The sequence below is a fragment of the Podarcis gaigeae genome (assembly GCF_964106915.1).
Source record: "Podarcis gaigeae genome assembly, chromosome: 3".
Lineage (NCBI taxonomy): Eukaryota > Metazoa > Chordata > Lepidosauria > Squamata > Lacertidae > Podarcis > Podarcis gaigeae.
In genome coordinates, this window is record NC_139680.1 from 98,230,089 (window position 1) to 98,250,347 (window position 20,259).

Consider the following 20,259-nt stretch of genomic DNA (forward strand, 5'->3'; position numbering starts at 1 on the left):
TTTCTTTCCTTAAATCTGGTTAAGATCCCAAGGATACAGTGAATATATGGTTCTGAGTTCCACCTCTGGAGCAGTTTATAGGGTGGTTTCAGTGAGTGATACCCCTCAGAGAGCTGGAGGGGATGACCAATATTGTGTTTGCACATAACACAAAACCAGGGGTAGTCAACATGGTTCCTTCCTGATGTTGCTGAACCCCTCTTCCTGTCAACTCTCATCCTTAACCCATATTAGCTGTTGTTGATGGAAGTTGTAGTCCAACAGCATGTGGAGGCCCACAGGTTTAGTGCTATATGCCTGAGCTGGTATAAGCTCAAGCCAGGCTTGAACTCTCACACTCCCGCTTCCATTTGCATGACTGGGAGGATAAATTCGGCAGTGTTCAGTTTCTTCTAAGCTCTGCTTGTGATTTTGTGTGACCCAGAGATTGCAGTTCGTAATAAAACTTTGAATTCGGCTTATTGGGAAAATAATTTGTCACAATCTCTGGTTCGCTTGAAATGACAAGGCAGCCCTTCATTGCGGGGGGGGGGGGGAGGGGAGGGGGAGGTTGCACCAGATGAGCCCTGGGGTCCCTTCCAACTCTTCAATTCTATGATTCTAAGATTAGGGAGAAATGAAGCTAAATGCTGCAAATTCTACAAACTGTACAAACATTGTACAAACTGGTTCAGAACACCTGCAGGTTTTTTTTAAAGAGGTAGAATAGGCTTTCTTTCCATTTATAAATATATTTCAGGGCCCTCACCAAACATGATGAATGTCTAAAGCTTTTTCTCTTGTGTTATGTTCACTTAATGCAGAGTGAACTTAGTCCACCTATGCTAATAGAACATCCCCTGCGATGTCTCGTTCTATGTGCTCAAGTACATGCTGGGATGTGGAGGCGGAATGGGTTCTCACTTGTTAACCAAGTAAGTATCGAACATTTATTTGCCCCTCTTTCTGTCATGGGACAATCTGAGATACTATTGCATAAGGAGTTAATTGTCCTAGATCAGTAGCTCACAGCATAGCTGTGTGTTATGCTTCCTAGAGAGATAATAACATGGGGGGGGGACTGTGTGCTCCCATTTTTTTCCTGGGTCTTCAAATATTTCTGTCCTTGTTTGGTTGCTAAACATGTTTACCAAGAAGCAAGTCAATCTGAACTCGTGATTTCTTGTTCCACCCTGTATGTACAGTGAACAAGAAAGTTAAAGTTCTCTGTTCCTGTAAACTGTCATGCAAGATCTGTTTATGTATATAAACATTGTAAATAGATATAATCAATTTTCATCCTAAGGGTGTTTTTTTTTTAAAAAAAAAATAGTAGTAAAATACTAAATAAGCTGATCAGCAAGTTGGGAATGCAGCAAGCATTAGCATGCCCAGAAGCGATTTCTGGTATCTGCGTGTGCACAGACACAATTTCTGGCGCCGCTCAGCGAGTTGCCGCACTGCAGCAGTTTAGCGCAGCATGTGGGGGACTTGCCAAGCGGGCGGCTCGGTTCAGGGGGGGCTTGTGGGCCGGTAAAACAGTCTTTGTGGGCCGCATCCCGCCCATGGGCCGCACATTGCCAACCCCTGCTTTAAACCATGGCTTGTATGTAATTACAAGATGAGATTTATGAAAATCGGAAGTAAACCCACAGAAGTTCTTCTCCCAGCTGTGTGGCAGAAGGAGAGGGGAGGTTGGGGTGAGCAGGAAAGGCTTTATTCATGTTCATTCTGGTTATGCAAATCTCTTTCTGATCTGTATCTTGTATTTCATATGAATTACCTATTCAGTTATGAAAAACATATCTTTGCTCCTCCGTAGATATACTACTATCATAATGTGAAATGCAGAAGAGAGATGTTTGACAAAGATATAGTAATGCTTCAGGTAACATTAATGTTATTTTGATGTATGTGTGCTCTTTCCTATTGCCTGAATATGGTTGTTAAAGGACCCTGAGACGTCACTACTCTGATTGCTTTCTTTAGAAAGGTGGTTTCTTAGGATGCTTTCTCACATTTTCGTATTTGTTTTGAGATGTTTAGAAAATAATTTATTATTTAGGTTCTGTTTAGGTGGCTGAAGGATCCCCAGTATCATAGTGTTTTATGCCTAGATGCATATTTTGCTTCTCTACTTGGTTTCAAACTCAGCGTGTCCTGAACCTGAGGCAAAATGCTTCAATAAAAATCCTCACATACCTGTATGTAAGAGGTGTATGGTTTTCTGTGACTTGTCCTCTTGCATCCACCTACATCTAAAATCCGTGTGCACACTTTGGAGAAGTCTCTCATTGTATTTTCAGCTAAGGGAGCTGCCATGTTTGGGTTATGAACATGTTGTATATGAAAAAATTATAAACAGAACCAGTAATAAGCAAAACTACAAAATTTTGAAAAGCTATCTGCCAGTGTTTCTACTTATTCTTAAAATGGACAAAAATAAAAAAGGCTGTTTTGTTAAGTCCTGTGTTGCTTCCTAGGCAAAGTATAAGGAATATTTACAGCATTGCATAGTTTGTCACATTATAGTATCCATGTTTCCAAAACAAGCATGGAAAGCTTATTTTTAAAAGGCAGAAACATTTCTTATTTTCACCTAGTCAGTGTAATAAATACATTTAAAATTTCATTAGACAGGTGCATCCATGATGGATCCAAATCACTTCCTGATGATAATGCTGAGTCGCTTTGAACTTTATCAGATATTTAGTACTCCGGATTATGGCAAAAGATTCAGTTCTGAAAACTCCAATAAGGTAAGCTATGAGCTGTTGAAAGTTATGCATCATTTAAAAAAATGCTGCAAATGGATTACTGTACATTAGACTTATTTTATAATAAGAAATCTATGGCATATTTTTAAAACTTTTCCTCATACAATGACTGCATTCACGTGTAATGCTATACTGTAGTTCTGCTATAGACAAGCAAACCAGCTGTGACTGGTTTCTCCAAAGCTTGGTTTGTTTTCCATCTCTTCTTGCCTCGTGCTTCTATAGCTTGACACATGTCTGGAGTGGTATAAGCAAGCGAAGTTTGGTTAAGCAAGACTGTTCCATTCAGACATAGAGTCAAACCATAGTGTGTATGGTTTTGTGTCATGCTTACCAGAAAATGAACCATGGTTAGTCTGCTGGCCTGGGTTTGGATGTTCAGACAAACTCTACTTTGCCTATACAGTCACGGCTGAACGTTCTGTGTAAACTAGGCCACTGAATATATTTTTCCTTTTCTTTCAGGATGTGGTTCAACAAAATAATACACTTATTGAAGAAATGTTGTACCTAATTATAATTATTGTTGGTAAGTTTGTTGTCTCTTTCAGTTTATGTGTTATGGATTGAATGGGTTTGGAAACCAGGAGTGTGCACTGACCACAAAATAATGGTTTGGATCCCAATTCAGCACTTCAGAAATCAGTTTGCCTTAACCTGAATCAATTTGTAGCTGGCCAGTTCAGCTAAGTTCCACCTGAGACCTGCTCCATTCCTCTGCTGTTCACTAGTGGGAAATGAAAAAAAAATGCCTTTAACTTCTTTCTTTTTGACAGAACTAGGTGAAATTTACAGGCAACCTCCAGAGAATATGATACCCACTGTATTACAGAAAATAAGTTTAGGAGCTTTCATGTTGGGTACTATAAAAAAAAAATATTTTGAAAATGTCTTAACTGTTTTTGGGTGGAATTGAAAGAAATTTGTAGACAAGTCACCCATTTAGAAGGCAAATATTGTGCCAAACTTCAGAAGCTCAGCTGAAGGGGTAGCCATTACAGTTTTAGGGTATGCAAAAAACCCCACACCCCTAACTTAACCTTCCCTAGTGGTTTGTGGGCAATTGCTCTAAAAATTGGAGACTCAGGGGAAGTGTCCTTTGGTAAGATGAATGTCAAATTGGAGACAACCAGGTCCAAGGACTTCTGTGCTAGGCATCTTTTTAAAAGTTGATTTGGCAATGGGAAGAACTAAAAGGGATTTGCTTTCTGGGAAGATAATTCCTTCTGATTACAAGCCTGACCTATCAAGTCACTATGGAACCCTTGGTGTTCTTCACCGCTCTGGGGTTTGCTCTCTCATCAGCCCACCCTGTCAGTATGGTAAGCTTAGATGCATTGCTTTTAATTTCAGCAAGCCCTTGTCTGCAGCATTTTTCTTCTGTGCATAATCTGCATAGTGGCTTAATGTGTCTTTATCCAGCCAGGCAGAAAACATAATATATGAATGGTAAATAAAAGGAATTGATCCCTGTTTGCTGTAATTATGGATTTATTTTGCAGGAGAGAGATTTATCCCTGGTGTTGGACAAGTCACTGCTACAGATGAAATCAAGAGGGAGATCATCCATCAACTGAGCATCAGGCCCATGGCACACAGTGAATTAGTAAAAGCATTGCCTGAAGATGTGAGAATCACTAAAAATACATTCAGTGCAGTAGATGAAAGAACTTTTGGAATTGTGATTGGCTTCTGTGGAGACGGGAGGAGAGGTTCAGTTTTCATGGCAGGCGTAGAGAAAATTGTTCCTATCGGACACACTGTCTTTCTAGCCAATAGGCTTTTGTGTTCTTCTTTGACTCTTTCCTATAATTTAATGCTGCCTAGAAATCTATCAATACCGTATGTTAAACTTTCTCAGCAACTTGAAGTCATTTTGCTGCTGTTGGGAGTGCAGACGTGGTGAGAAAGCTTGCAACGCCATGAGGGGGAAATGGATGTTTGGTGAGGGGTGTGTGCAGAAGCATGGATAGAGCTAGTCGTCAAATTGTTTTGTATCTGCATTGCTGCATCCTAACAGGGTAATATATATAGCGGTGAGCTATGGCCGCTGTGGAAGACCAAACAACAGGAAAGTGGGCAACCAGAACAGAAATTGTGGTATCCCACCACATTTGCAAGTTAGGATAGAGAGCATGATCCTGAGATAGGACCAAAGTATCCTTTCAGATTGATAAATTTTGATGATTATTATAGATATACCAGTGTTCTAGTGGAAATATTTGGGAAGTAGTTACTAGTCATAGGCATATCCAGTGATTTTCTGTTCCTTTTTAAAATTATGCAGGAGAACAAGGAGACTGGAATGGAAAGTGTGATCGAAGCAGTTGCCTGTTTCAAGTAATGTCCTTTCTGCAATCGTCTTTCTAAATGTGTAAAATAACAACAAAGCATAGCCTTCTTGTTTGTTTGTTTGTTTGTTTGTTTGTTTGTTTGTTTGTTTGTTTTTTCAGTTTCTTCATAATGAGTTACCAGGATGGGTTACACAATTTAAAAATACATCATCATGCAGCAGATTGCTTAAGGCTATTCTTAACTGCATTCATAAGACAGTAAATGCTTTGAATGAACTGTTCGCAACATACATACTGGCAAATCTAACAAGGTGCATAGGAACACTGTTTGCCAAAAGTAGTTGTTGACAAACAAACCCTTCTTTTTTTTAAAAAAAAATATGTATATACAAATTTGTGAAAGAAGGGTAACATCCAACATAGCCAGAGATACCATCCCACCTCAGGGCTTCTTCTTCTGGCAGGTTGGGGTTTCCCTTGAACATATTTTGGGGGTGAATGAAGGCTGGGGAAGGGAGAGGAGAAACCAACAGCAGAAGCAGATTTTAATTATACAAGCAAGTCACTGGATTTTGCTTAAAAAAAAATACATACAAAAAACTTCAAAAGGGTGTGCCATGTTAGCCTTTTGCAGGAAAAATTAAAATTAAAAGCTAACCAATTAATTATGGTCTAAACCTTTGTGGATTAAAATCCATGTCATCAGATGTACTATTCTTCTGATGAAGTGGACCTCTAACCCTCAAAGGTTTTTGCCATAATAAGTTTGTTCATTTTTAAGATGCTACAGGACTCTTTGTTATATAGAAGGAAATAAAAAGCAATAAGGAAGGAAGGAAGGAAGGAAGGAAGGAAGGAAGGAAGGAAGGAAGGAGTACTGTAAAGGGAAACAATAGCTGTCTCTCTTCCTGCCTACACACCTACCAGAAAGAAACTGTATATGAATCCCTTAAGAGAGTACTACTGGTGCTTCTAGTGCAGTAGTTAAAAGGATAAAACAAGGCCTGAATAGGCTAGTATCCCTCGTTCTTGAGTTTTCAAAGGGCTTGCAATTTCATATACATGGAACCTTTTTAGAAGCAATGTTCAGTTATTAAGGTGTGAATTCTAAGTGTTCTGTTTGTGTTTTAGGAAACCAGGACTAACAGGCAGAGGATTGTATGAGCTGAAACCTGAATGTGCTAAATACTTCAATTTATATTTCTATCATTTTTCAAGGGCAGAACAATCCAAGGTAACAATGAAATATAAATAAATTGTATTTTCAAGGGCAGAGCAATCCAAGGTAACAATGAAATATAAATAAATTGTATTTTCAAGGGCAGAGCAATCCAAGGTAACAATGAAATATAAATAAATTGCAAATAGATAAATATAAATTAAATTCCAAAAGATAAGTTTACAGCAATAAATCAAACTTAATGAAATTCCTAACTTGTAACACTGACTGGAAGATCTCGTTTTCAGAACTAGAGATCTTCTGTCAAAGGTTTGAATGGGTTGCTCAAATCCATATGCAGAATTCAGCTTTGTTGCCTGCTTAAGTCCCTGGCCTCAAGCCTTTGAAGGGTCCTCATTTGTCTACCCGTTACTTGCCATCAGCACACAACAGTTCCTTTGCCTATGTGATGCTTTTGCCCAGGCCTCCTTTGTTTTTCTTATTGCCCCTTCCATCCCATTTCCTTCAGACTTCTGCATTTAACTGGAAAAGGGAATTGAAAATATAAAGGTGTGGGTTGGAAAACCTAGCCCATACAAGCACTTTTGGATTCCTGTTGATCCATCTGATATGACCAAATAATCTGATATTGTTTGATCTGCCAGTGGCCTGGCACTGAGTTTTGGCTGAACCACATTTCTGTTACCAGGAAAACCTTGAAAGTAATACTGGGAAATATCAAAAGATAAAGCTTCTTGCATATCACTACTTCTTGGAATTCATGCCTGGCAACAAAATGTAAAAACCCAGGTGTAAACAGGCCTGCTACAAAAATAAACAAAACTGCTAACAAATCAGTCTTTTATAACAATGAAGCCTGAGTCAGAGCTGCAGGATTATTGTAGCACTCAATGTAATGCAGAAAAATAGAAGAGGAAAGTAAATGGCAGTGTCTGTTAATTTTGCAGAAATAATATTGTTGCCTTCAGCATTTGGAAAATTAAAAATATACATATTTCTTTTTTTTTTATAAGGCGGAGGAAGCCCAAAGGAAAATAAGACGACAAAACCGGGAAGATACAGGTACCTGTCTTGCTAGTGTACGAGGGTATCCTCAGTTGTTTCTGCTTTTTAAAATGTCATCAAAAATCAAGTTGGTACTGAGCTTGATTCAAGATTTAAGAAATTTGCATCAATGTGTACATTCTTGCAAAAAAAAAAGTTTGAAATTTTCCTACTTGTAACGAACGGATTATAGAAAATGAAGGCTATGGAAAGACTTCCCTTGAGATTTGCAAAAACAAATACTGCACATCAGAATGGTGTGGCTTCTCCTTCATACCTTGGATCCTTTGCTCTCCAGTATTGTTTGGATAGTTGAAATCCCACGAAGTTCCTGTGTTAGTTCCACCAGCCCTTATAAGAAATGGAGAGGTGAGATGGAAACATTGCATTTGATCTGTGCCACATGATTTCATTCATCGGCAGTTCTTAGGAACAGCATAGGATCCAGATACGGGAGAATGACAACAGAACTGCTTTTCTCTAAGATCAGGAAATAGGCTGCAGTCTTATACCCACTTAACCTGAGAGTAAACCCCACTAAACTCAGTAAGTAGATGTTCTTGAAAGAACAAAAACTCCCGATGTCTTTTTGTCATCTTGAAAGACTCCATGACATATTCTTAAATATTTCATGCACATTACAAAGTTTGCTGCAGCAGGGCTATACAATATTTCATTAATTTATTTCTGTTTCAGCTCTCCCACCTCCTGTTCTACCTCCATTCTGCCCTCTGTTTGAAAGCCTGATCAATATTCTGCAGTGTGACGTCATGTTGTGCATTATGAGGACGATACTGCAATGGGCAGTAGAGCATAATGGCTATGCCTGGTCGGAGTCCATGCTTCAAAGGGTGTGTTTCAGCTTTAAACTCCAGCTGTTGTTAATTCACTTATAAATATTAGCAAATTGTATAGAAAGCTTTTTCTAGAAATACAAACTTTAAATATGTTAATTTTTGCTTAGGTTCTGCACTTGACTGGAATGGCCCTTCAAGAAGAAAAACAACACATTGAGAATGCTGATGAAGATAATGTAATAACATTTACTTTCAGTCAGAAGATCTCAAGTAGGTTGATAGTTGTATATGCATTGCCACCTTTGATTTTTCCCATAGTACCTCTGTTTATGCTCTTCTAAAATAACTGCATGTGAAAAACTATTTATTAAACATGATAATGGAACTAACTTCAATGCTGCATTTCTTTAAGAAAATGCATACTTACTATTTCACTAGTGCAAAAGTGAACAAGAATAATATGTCTGTTTTTTCATGTGTTGTGACAGAAGCATTGCTGTGTTTGTATGCAACAATAAGCCAGATTTTCTGGCTTATCATGGTTTTCTGTACATGAACAATGGGCTCCTGTGGGCTGCCCAATTGCTTCACTTGTCCCCTGATGTGAGCAAGGTAAAAAAGCCAGAGTTTTCCATTTCATCCAAACTGGGATGTAATGCTGTTCCCTAACAAGTCACCAGGCAACCTTGAATCATGGTTTGTTGGCCTGCTGATTGTAATTTGCTAGGGAGCAACAAACCATTATTTCCTCTGGCATAATGGGAAGCCAAGGCTTCCAGGTTTGTTTATCTTGCTCTTATAGGAAGAAATGAAGCAGGAATGATCAGGCCACAGGCACCAACAAACCACTCACTGACAGCACAATATTATGCAAATAGGGCCCTTATGTTTATTACCATCCTTAATTTGCCATTCTGCCAGTTTGACATCAAAGGCAACTTGCAGGTACCAGACCTGTAAAACTAAAACACAAGAATAAAATTATACAAAGCACAGCATCTTATTGTATACAGTGGTTTACGAACTTAATAGATTCCGGAAGTCCATTCTTAAACCAAAACCATTCTTAAACTGAGGCATGCTTTCTGTAATGCAGCCTCCCGCTGCTGGTGCCCTTCCACCGTTCGGATACCGTTCTTAGACCAAGGTAAAGTTCTCAAACCAAGACACTATTTCCGGTTTTGTGGAGTTTGTAAACCAAATCGTTCTTAAGCTGGACTGTTCTTAAACCAAGGTACCACTGTATATGAATTCTTATTTCCTTTTGGGTAAAATTTAGTGTAATGTGAGCAGAAAATCTGTTTAGGAGGGATCCCTATCCTTCCAGAGCAAATTTTGAGGGCACATGGGAGGCGAGGGAAGGTGAAGTCCCATTGTGTAAGAGGAAATCCATTCTGCTCACAAATGGACAAATTTGGATACACCCCTTTGTCTTTATGCCCAAGGGGTGCTTTACACACTGTTGGTTTTTAATAAGGAAACCTATTTTTTGTATGCTTCTGATAAATATGGCACTGTATTTGACTCATGCACATAAATCAGGGAACAGATTGTCTGTGGCTCCCTGTGTAAAATGTACATTTGCCTCTGTGTAATGTTTGGACACTGTTCTCGAAGCTATGAACATGAGTTTGACCACGCTGCGGGAGGCAGTGGAAGACAGGAGTGTCTGGCGTGCTCTGGTCCATGGGGTCACGAAGAGTCGGACACGACTATACAACAACAATGTTTGAAATGGTCTTCAGTTCCTCTGCTCTAATAATAATTTAAACTATTGATAAATTTTGCAATTCAGTGGGGGGAAGCTTGAATGTAGGGGAAATGCACCACTTTCCTGGGATAGGATTTAAAAACATGTATCCTGTAAGTAGATACAGTTCCACTATACTGAATTTAAGCTAACATGATGGAGTCAAACAAATAGAGCAAATGTGTATAGTAAGTTGTTGTTGTTTCCTCTTACCCTTGTTTGAAACAGGGCCTGGTGAGACACCCCGCAATTCCCCAAGTATATTAGCAATGCTAGAAACTTTGCAAAATGCACCGCACCTGGAAGTCCACAAGGATATGATCAGATGGATACTAAAGGTAAATTGTGCTCCATTTTATCTACATCTTTATGAGTAACAGAGGAATGTTACAATATTTAAATTGCAAACAATATGAATTTCCTTGTTCCAGACTTTTAATGCTGTTAAGAAGCTCAGAGAGAGATCTTCTGCAAGTCCTGTATCAGAGACAGAGGGAAATATTATGGAAGAGGTAAAAATAAAACCATTGAGTACTTAACTTAGTATTGACCATTCATTAAATACACTTATATCTTAATGGGCAGATTTAGGGGAATTTGTAGTGGGGGGAGGAGTTTATCTTACCCATGTTGATGGGGAACCTGTGCCCTAAGGGCCTAATTGGCAGTAGTAGTAAGTGGGGCAACTGTTGCCTAGCAGAAGGTAAAGAGGGAGGGAAAGGTCAGCTTGGTGTATATGCACCAGTGGAGCCATTCCGATGCTCCTGGTGCATTAGCACTGCACCAGCCTTGCCACTGCCTTGCCCCTACACCTCCTGATAAGCAGAAGCAACACAGGCAATGGGGTCAGATGAACACCCCCCCCCCCCGGCAACTGTAACTGCTAGTTAGGCCTGACACAGATACATATTTGGCTCATGAGGCCATTTCTCATAAACTACATCCACATATCCCACAGCTGGCATAATATTTGTCGTCAGGTGTGGGGCAAGTACAGAAAATTTGGCTTATTTTGCGCGGGGTTTTTTTTATAATGTCAAGACACTCGTAAATTGTGGAATCCATGCATAAACGAAGATCAGTTAAAATCTGCTGTGTTTGTTAACATTAACAACTTTGTAGAGCACACGAGATAAAGAAAAGGCCGAGAGAAAGAGAAAAGCCGAGATTGCCAGGCTGCGCAGAGAGAAGATCATGGCACAGATGTCTGAGATGCAGCGACACTTCATTGATGAGAACAAAGAGCTCTTCCAGCAGACTATGGATGAACTTGAAACTTCTACCTCCAGAGTGCATGATAATAGGTAAGATGAAAGTGACAAGCAGTGTCTCTCCCTTTGTAGTACACACTTCACTTTGTCATTGTGCAACGGCATTTTCACTCCAGCCGGTGTTTATAATTTCTTAAGCTTGGATCCTAAGAGTGTCATGTGCAAACAGAAGAGTTTCCAATCCAGTGGAGGAGGATGCTGGAAGAAGGACAGGAGAGGAGGGAGCCCTTAAACATCCACAATCACTTCTACCAAAATAATATGGGATGTGCTTGTGTATGCTATGTGCTTTGATTCTAAACGCTTTCAAGAGTGCTGCTTTTAACTGTGACACTATGGAGAGCTCCTTAGATTTATTTATTTTTTAAAAAAGTAGGACTCTTCTTAAAGTTTTCTTCAGGCATATGCTGCATCGTACCCAAATTAAAATGTTTGCATTGGCAGCTGCATACGATGAACTGAACTATTGCCTTAGTTTGGAAAACATTCCAGTGAAATACTTACTAATATCATTTGATTCTAGTCCTTCAGTTTCAGATACCAAGCTTACAGCTTTGGGTCCTGAGCAAACGAAAGTGACTGCACAGAGGCAAGTTGTTACCTGTATCTTATGCCAAGAAGAACAGGAGGTTAAGGTGGATAACAGAGCCATGGTGCTGGCAGCATTTGTTCAAAGATCGACAGTCTTGTCTAAAAACAGAAGTAAAGTGATTCCAGATCCTGGTAAGTAGAGGCAATATTGTGATACTGGATATCCATCTTTGTCGTTGTATGTGATTTCGGTAGCGCTCCTAGAATTGAATAATAATTAGGAAGATTCTGTTCAACATATGTATTTATATACTGTAGTTTTAATTCTATTAATGTTCAATTGTTTTTAATGGATGTTTTTTCTGTGCTTTTGGTGATTCTTGCTTTTATCTGTAAGCCATCCTGAGCCACATCAGGGGAAAAGGCAGGGTGTAAATAAATATATCATCATCATCAAATATTTAAAATCACCCTGGTTCTAGCGTAATGCAGAGGCCTTGGGCCACCAGGATTTTCCCAGTGGCTAAGTATAGTGCACGTGTATTAGCCATCAGCTACGTGGGAAATAAATTTTAAATAATTCTTTGATTTAAGATGTTAATTCCTTAATAATGTAAAAGTATTTTCAAAATCGATGTGAGTAAAATTGGCAGTTTTTCCTTCTAATGTTTTTCTTAAAATGTCTTTACATGCAGAAAAATATGATCCATTGTTCATGCACCCGGACCTGTCATGTGGAACATACACTGGTAGCTGTGGACACATTATGCATGCCCACTGCTGGCAAAGGTAACTTTCATTTTAAACGTTTAAGAGATGTCAGTTTAGCGCACAGTTTTCCCTCTGTGGTCTGATGCACTTGGCTAAGTATTCATGTACTGCCACTCAAGTAATTCATGATGTCCCTGCCTGAGAAGTTGATCTCCCTTTTGATCATCTTCGAGTCCATGGCTGCATGTTACAGGCCTCATAATGTTTTGGCTCTACGTATAGTGCATATCTGCAGACTGATCAGAAGGTCAGGTGAAGATTAGGGTCACTTTGGGCAGCAGACTGCCTACCTGTTAATGGGGCAGAGAAGAATTTTGAAACACTGGTTTTATTTTATAACAAATCTCTAACAGGAACAAAGCTTAGGAGCAAGAATTGGATGAAGGGAAGAAAAGGAAATTGACTGACCAATCCAAGAGCAAATAAAAGCATTTTACCTATAACCACCCAACAGAAGAATGTTTAAATTTTCTTTGTACAAAAAAGTTTCTGTAGTAAACTCCGTTTTGTCTCTATATATTTTAACATTTTGAAGACAAATGTAAAGTATGGCTGAGAGAACACTACATCTTCAAAAAAAAGGCTGCAACTTCACTGTTCATAAGCCCGAAATAAATTGTGTTGCTTGCATAAGAAAAATTAAATTGGGTAAAGAACATTTGCACTCCGTGCCTCACTATTTCCTTTATTCCTCTAACTCTGGTGAAAGGAAACTCGTGTGTTTTATCATCATTCTTCCCAAGTATGCATGCATTCCCCAAGCATATACTAATGTTAGGTTATGTATGCCCAGCTGTTTTTGACCTTGCTCATTGAGCTTATTTCTGAAGACGTGCCCAAATGGAAAGGTTTCGTTGCAGTGAATTCCCATTTTGAGACATGCTTCCTGCTGGTGATACTATTCTTGTATTGAAGTGTCCCATAATTGAGAGGTTCTGTATGCTGCATTTGGCTGGCCAGTACTGCAAGCCTTCTAACAAAGACTTGACACACTGGAGAAGATGTCTTTTGTGTTGATGAAGGCAGCAAAGTAGCGTTCAGTGGTATCTTGTGGAATTCATTTTGCAAAGCTTTAACTTATGCTTCTTCCCAAAGGTATTTTGACGCCGTACAAGCCAAAGAGCAAAGGCGACAACAAAGATTACGTGTGCACACAAGTTACGATGTAGAAAATGGTGAATTCCTTTGTCCCCTTTGTGAATGTTTAAGCAACACGGTCATCCCTCTACTTCCTCCCCCAAGGAGTTTGTTTAACAGGTCAGTTACCCTTTCTTAGCTACTCTGTTGGTTTGATTAAAAAAACCTAGTACTACTTTCCTGAAGGATGGGGGGGACCACCCAGAACTGATTTTGAGGATTGGTCCCAAGAGCTGCAGGAAAGGGGGGGGGCGTAATAGAGGGGGAAATCACCTCTGTTAGTGGATGCCGCTTGTTTGTTCAAAAGATCTGGTGCAAGGGCACAAATTGGATGCAACTCCGGAGAGTGTCTGATAGATGCTGGGGGTGTGCTGTGTTCTCTTTAATGTTGGGAAAACATCAGGTATTCTTAATTTGACACCACAGCTTATTAAAGATTTTTGTGTGGTTATGAAATGCTTAGTAGTCTTGAAATCATTCAGGGTGTCTTAAGAATCCTAGGCCAATCATCCTGGCAATCTTACTCTCCTTTGAGGAGTATAGTTACAAGGGAATTTTCAGATAGGTATAGAAATGTATGTGTATAAATGTATATGCATATGTATACATTTATAGAAAAATAATATGTAAACAGCAAAGCCAAAGAGGGTATCATTTGGTATTAATGCCTGCTTTTTATTGTTTTTGTCTGTGTTATAGTAGCCTTGTATTTTTAACTTATTACCTTCTGGGCTGTGTTACATTTTAAACATGTGTAGTGGGAGAAAACAGACTGTATTGATTGCAGACTAGATGGGTAGATTGAAGCCTGCGGACACATTCGAGTTCAAGAGTTTTATGATGAAGTGCTGCTGCAATTGTCAGAACTATTAAGCCATGAAGTTGTATCGGTGTTGTCAGCAGAATACTTCTGCTCCCACAACTGGACTTCCCCTTCCTTTCCTCTCTCCAGGATTCCCCACTCCATGCACTCTCAAAACCTGCCCCAGAGGGTTGGGGAAGACTGTGAAGCAGATCCTGGCAACACACAGGGACTGCAGCAGGGAGGAGAGGGAGGAGAAGTCCCATTGCATTAGCACAACTCCCTTTACACAGCTTTCGGATACAACCATATATATTTAGAAGCCTATTATATTTTAAAAGCATTTTATCTTAATGTTTAAAAAATGTTGTCCATTAAGGGCAACATTAATACTTTATGTTGTCACAGATTACTGAGATATCTCTTAACATACTAGTCCTAACGTATCAATGGTGCTCTGTTGTAAAAGTTGTGCATGCTTTCAGCTTGTTTTGGTTTGCCCTAGCAAAAGTTGCAAAAGATTGGCAAAGCAAAGTCGCACGTGGCAAAACCTTAGCGCTGATAGGTAAACATCAGTAATCATATGCTTAATAGGTCAGAGAGCTGCATTAAAAGATTTGCTGTGCCAGAGTAGAATCCGTCACACTCGCCCTCTAATCCTCATGACATAGTTGTTGTTTGTCTTCTTCTGTTGAATGCTGGCTTCTGCATGATGGCCACAGGAAATACTTTTGGAGAAACTGAGACTAAGTCTCCTGAGGAAACAGCTCTTAACATAATCCATTTGATTTCTGATAGTAATTGTGGCAATCACATAGGGTCCCCGGATGTTTAATGGTCTATTGATCCCTGTGCCGCCGCTGCCACCAACCCATTACTCCAGTGTTTCCCAACCTTGTGCCTCCAGATGTTTTTGGCCTACAACTCCCATCATCCCTAGCTAGCAAGACCAGTGGTCAGGGATGATGGGAGTTGTAGGCCAAAAACATCTGGAGGCACAAGGTTGGGAAACACTGCATTACTCTCTGGTAAAACACTGAGTCCAGACAGTTGTTAAAAGTGAACCAAAAAACAAGTTTATTTTACAAACATTAACAAGTTTATGGTTTCTCAGATAATATTCCTGTCAGTATCTTAACTTTAGTTTCTTTAACGGCCTATACCTTCCTAATACCTTCTGCCTGATTATCTCAACTGTTTGACTGACTCCTCTTAACAAATTCTCTCACTCTCTCACACCAGACTAGCCAACCCACAGACTTACCTTCTCTGTCTCTTCTAACTCCAGACTGTCTTCTCAACCACCCTAACTCTAACTCTCTCTCCAAAAAACCCCTCTGTGCTTAAACCTTATACACAGTTAACTCTGCCCCTTGGGTTCTCATTGGTTAGTCATTTTACAATTAGTTAACCCTTTCCTTATGAACCCAGTATGATGTCACACACCTAGGAGGGCAAACGCCACAGTAATCCATTGTGTTTGCTGCCTCCAAGTCTGAGATACAACATGTTTAACAACTAGTAGTGGTGGTTCAGAGAAAAAAAATGGATTAGATTCAGACCTGCTGTGACTTGGATCTAGCAGATACACCCACTGGAGAAAGGAGAGGAGCATTTTATTTTATTTTTGCTATTCCCTTTCCTGCACCACCTTCCATCTTGTTCCATAGTATGGCACCCATCTGCAGGAAGCATGGGGGTCTTCAGGGCAAAGGGGGAATTGGCAAAAATCAACCTCCCTCTCTCTCTCTCTCTCTCTCTCTCTCTCTCTCTCTCTCTCTTTCTCTCTCTCTTCTGCCCATGGAAACATCCATTTAGCAGAGTTCTTCTTCATGCAACTATAGATCCAACCCAAGATATTTATAAATGCTAGTATTAATTTATACTGGTATATAAAAGCCTGGAGTGGTCATTTCACAGAATCACAGAATCATAGTTGGAAGGGACCCGAAGGGTCTTCTAGTCCAACCCTCTCCAATGCAGGAATGTCAGCTAAAGCACCCATGGCTGATGGCCAGCCAACCTGTGCTTAAAAACCTCCAAGGAAGGAAAGTCCACAACCTCCTGAGAGAGTCTGTTGCATCGGCAAGTTCTTCCTGATGTTTAGTCAGAATCTCCTTTCTTGTAAGTTGAATACTCCATTGATTCGGGTCCTACCCTCCGGAGCAGGAGAAAACAAGCTTGCTCAGTCTCCTCTTCTCGAGGCTAAAAACATACCCAATTCCATCAGCTGTTTCTCAAAATGCTTGGTTTCAGACCATTGATTTCCTACCACTGGTTGCATTGCTGGGTCTTAGCATTGTGTCTCTTGTTCACCCTCTAACAGTTATGCAAGAGCATGATAGAAAAACAGTTCAGGAAACTGGCTTTGATAGGGAATGGAATGGAATGGAAGTGCATTGCCCCTCTCTTCCTGTCCCAGAGTTCTTGAATTGGTGGGGAAATCACCCGTGGGAATGCCCTGCTCATACAGGAATACTGCACAAGGCCTGCATTCCTGATGTTGGACTTGGGGGACTCTTGTATCGTTTATGTAAAAATATGACTTGAAAACACATATGTATATGTTTGTTCTTGACAGGTTAGATTTTTCAAGTCAACAAAATCTTGCTCAGTGGATAAGAACAGTATCTCAGCAAATCAAAGCATTGTGTATGCTTCGAGATCAGGAAAGTGCTAGTAAGTGAATTCTTCTTACATTATCACACTTCTCAGGAAAAGGTGGTGAAAAATAGTGTGTTTGCTGTTCAGGTTCAAGGGATTTTTCCTTTTGGGTATCTAATTGGCAATGAGACTGTTCTGATGGTCTATCTGTTGGCAAGAGTGCTTTTTTTCTACAGTTTGTAGAGTGCAGACATCATGAACAATAGTATTAACATGCCAGTAAAGTAATGTATCATTTGCTTACCTTTCAGATAAACCCTCTTGTAGTAGCTCAGAAAAAATGGATGAACTGCAACTACCTGAAGGGTTTAGACCAGAGTTCCAACCAAAGTATGTATCTGTTTATTAATAATGAACTTCAAATTGTCCTGCTACCAATTTAAATACAGTTTGTTCAGCACTAGCAGGCCAGGGGCATGTAAGAACTGTTTTATAAGCTACAAGACAAAATATACACATTTTGGCATTTTTAATTATAAAATGCATGTGGTGTTCATAACATTTACAGAAGCCAAATGGATATGATGTGAGTTTCTTGACTTGTCTTTTATTTTAGGATGAGCAACTGTGGTTGAAAAAAAAGCAAAACATCCAGACACTGGGTGATATCCAGTGTTAGTTATACTCAGAGTAGATTATTTTATTTTCAGTGGGTATATTCTGTGTATGACTGACATGGGATATCACCCAATGTTGTGTGTATGCAGAAGGAGACTCAGTTCAAAATCCTGATACTTAAATTTGCAATAAATCTAAATATTGTTTTAAGTTCAGGCCAAAAATAGTGTGCACTGGAGAGTGATAAAAGCACTCTGGAATACTTTGCAAAGGTTTTCAGTTGGTTGGAAACCTAGGTCCAACAACTGAGGATAAGTTATCATTAAGGATGTTTAGTTATACTTTACATAAAGCTAACAACAACAACAAAAATTAGCAAAAAGAACATAGCCAAGATTACTCCAGATTATAAATTAATTGTCCTCATCCCTTTCGGCACAACAGTATCACCAAATCAATTGACTTTTGCAGTATTTATTCACAGAAGTGAATACAGTGATCAAAAGGTGTTCTGAAAAATGCGGTTTAAAACCTTCCTAAACTATGAGATCCAAATAAACAAGGATGACAGATAATGTAAAGGGCACATTAGCTGTGACAGACTCTGTGTCTAGGGCATGCTTGGTCTTTTAGACTAGGAATGTATTCCAGCCAATGTGTAGCTTCTCAAAATCATGCTTTAAATCTGTAATTAATAGTATGTGTTCTTCACATATTTAAGGAATCCGTATTCTGAAAGCATTAAGGAAATGCTGAAAACATTTGGCACTGCAACATACAAAGTGGGCCTGAAGGTTCACCCCAATGAAGACGATCTACGTGTACCTATAATGTGCTGGGGCAGTTGTGCATATACAATACAAACAATAGGTAACAAATTTACCATTCGTTAAAATGTCGGAGCTCAGGGGAGCAAGATCCATTTAGGTGTTCTGCTACTCTCACTTAACTTATTATTTTTGCCCTCCACAGAACGGATTTTAGCAGATGAAGAGAAACCATTATTTGGACACTTATCTTGCAGACAGGTACGATGTGCCGACCAGCTAAGGCTAAAGCACTGACGGATAAGTAGAGATAGTGAAGTGATAACTTTAACTTATTTTGGGTCCCCTGTAGTTTTAGAAAAATAGCCATCTATTACAAAATAACCACCTATTATAGATTATTAATATGTGTCACCTCCACAAGTTCAGCAAAGCAAGGAATTTTCCAAAGGGCTTAATTTTCATTAAACAGCGTGAAGGAATGAGGTTTGCTTTTGTCTGCTCTTTTGTTTGCCGTACTTGCTTGCAACTGTGGTTATGTCCTCTTCCAGGATGACTGCCTTACTTCGTTGACTAGATTTGCAGCTGCACACTGGGCAGTTTCTTCGCTCTCGGCAGTACAGGGTCACTTTGGCAGGCTTTTATCATGTAAGTTCAAGTTCACGATAATTCTTCTCAATTTCAGAATTATGACAGAGCAACCAAACTTGAAGAAAAGCTTGTGTGTCCTTAAATAACATTTTGGATCCATAGTTAAGAAATTCTACTCAATATTGATCCAGAGTAGATTCCAGTGTATAGTTAGCAGAGTAAAAACTTAAACTCATTGCAAGAGTCCCAAAAAGTAGACCAGAGGCAATTATATTTCATCCAGCAGAGCTTTACTGCTACTGAAGGCAAATGAGCTTAATGGTCACAAATCCAATACATTGAGGATTGGCACTGTCCATAAGAAATCCAGTTGCAGCAGACTTAACTTAAACTTACAATAACTTATAATAAGTGTAAAGCTTAACGCTATATACAGAACACCACACCAGAAGGGAGAAAGAGAAAGGGAAGCCCAGGCTCCTTCTGGCCTTACTTTATAAAAGTGAATTCTGCTTACATTATCACACTTCTCAGCATGAGCCTTGACAGAAGAGATAACAAAACCAGTTTAAGCCATCTGTACTCAGTTTCTCTGAAGGAATAACCCAAACGTCATGAACCTTCTGTTTTTTCTTTCACACAGAGAAGCTTCCAGAACCCTCTTGAATTAATTAGAATAGGAAAGATCTCTACACATCAGATCAATACTTTCTGCACTAAGAAATGCAAACTGACAAGTTAGGCTTCCCCTCAGTCAGCATGTTGCTGATTTAAATTGCATCAGACCATTAGTCCACCTAGCCAAGGACAGTGTCTAACCACCTGGCTGATAGTCTTCCAAGTGGATGTGCTGTGTCTTCCTGAGACAAAGCATTATTGTCCATAGCTGAGTGTTTCTTCATGCTAACTGTGGTCCATATTTTGAAAGTTTCATCCACCGAAGGTAATACTGGGGACTCGAGTAATAGCCATTGATTTCTGAGTGTGACTTAGGTTATTATCACCCACTAAATCTACTTTAGACTCAGCAATACTACTCTGAAGCTCAGGTGCCATTAAATAGGTTAGAAAACAGTCTACAGTTTCAGAAATTAAATGTAGAATAATAAAATTCTGACATCAGTAACCATTTTGTATTTTAAATATCCAGCGCTGGTGCCTAATGAAAAAAGTGGGAATCTTGCTTGCATTCTTGATATCGATATGTTTCATTTATTGGTAAGTACCTTTATAAATTCTGACAGTGCTGCAATGCCATATGCCATATATCATTAGCTTAACTTTTGGAAAGAAAGTCCGGCGCACTGGAAATAATGTCTAGCAAAATATTTTTATGAAATATAGCA

General features: G+C 39.4%; 1 protein-coding gene and 1 long non-coding RNA gene across 4 annotated transcripts in view; one reads left to right on the forward strand and one right to left on the reverse strand.

The window, feature by feature from the left end:
• The window catches only part of UBR2 (ubiquitin protein ligase E3 component n-recognin 2), a 55,545-nt gene that overhangs the window by 24,592 nt on the left and 10,694 nt on the right, over positions 1-20,259 (forward strand). For 2 of the 3 annotated variants that reach the window (XM_083733000.1, XM_083733001.1), the window contains exons 17-38: positions 804-914; positions 1,802-1,867; positions 2,616-2,738; positions 3,222-3,285; positions 4,259-4,383; positions 5,044-5,096; positions 6,182-6,284; positions 7,244-7,292; positions 7,971-8,125; positions 8,239-8,341; positions 10,050-10,159; positions 10,253-10,333; positions 10,944-11,125; positions 11,616-11,815; positions 12,319-12,412; positions 13,490-13,651; positions 16,915-17,012; positions 17,249-17,327; positions 18,277-18,425; positions 18,528-18,583; positions 18,874-18,970; positions 20,064-20,131. In XM_083733000.1, coding sequence (XP_083589126.1) covers positions 804-914; positions 1,802-1,867; positions 2,616-2,738; positions 3,222-3,285; positions 4,259-4,383; positions 5,044-5,096; positions 6,182-6,284; positions 7,244-7,292; positions 7,971-8,125; positions 8,239-8,341; positions 10,050-10,159; positions 10,253-10,333; positions 10,944-11,125; positions 11,616-11,815; positions 12,319-12,412; positions 13,490-13,651; positions 16,915-17,012; positions 17,249-17,327; positions 18,277-18,425; positions 18,528-18,583; positions 18,874-18,970; positions 20,064-20,131 — 2,328 coding nt within the window. The remainder of the gene's footprint in view (positions 1-803; positions 915-1,801; positions 1,868-2,615; positions 2,739-3,221; positions 3,286-4,258; positions 4,384-5,043; positions 5,097-6,181; positions 6,285-7,243; positions 7,293-7,970; positions 8,126-8,238; positions 8,342-10,049; positions 10,160-10,252; positions 10,334-10,943; positions 11,126-11,615; positions 11,816-12,318; positions 12,413-13,489; positions 13,652-16,914; positions 17,013-17,248; positions 17,328-18,276; positions 18,426-18,527; positions 18,584-18,873; positions 18,971-20,063; positions 20,132-20,259) is intronic. The other variant, XR_014562728.1, reaches the window with a different exon arrangement.
• Positions 12,721-17,907, reverse strand: LOC310842253. Its single transcript, XR_014563044.1, has 2 exons — positions 15,356-17,907; positions 12,721-15,210 (listed from the first exon to the last, which is right to left on the reverse strand). It is a non-coding gene; the product is annotated as an uncharacterized lncRNA (long non-coding RNA).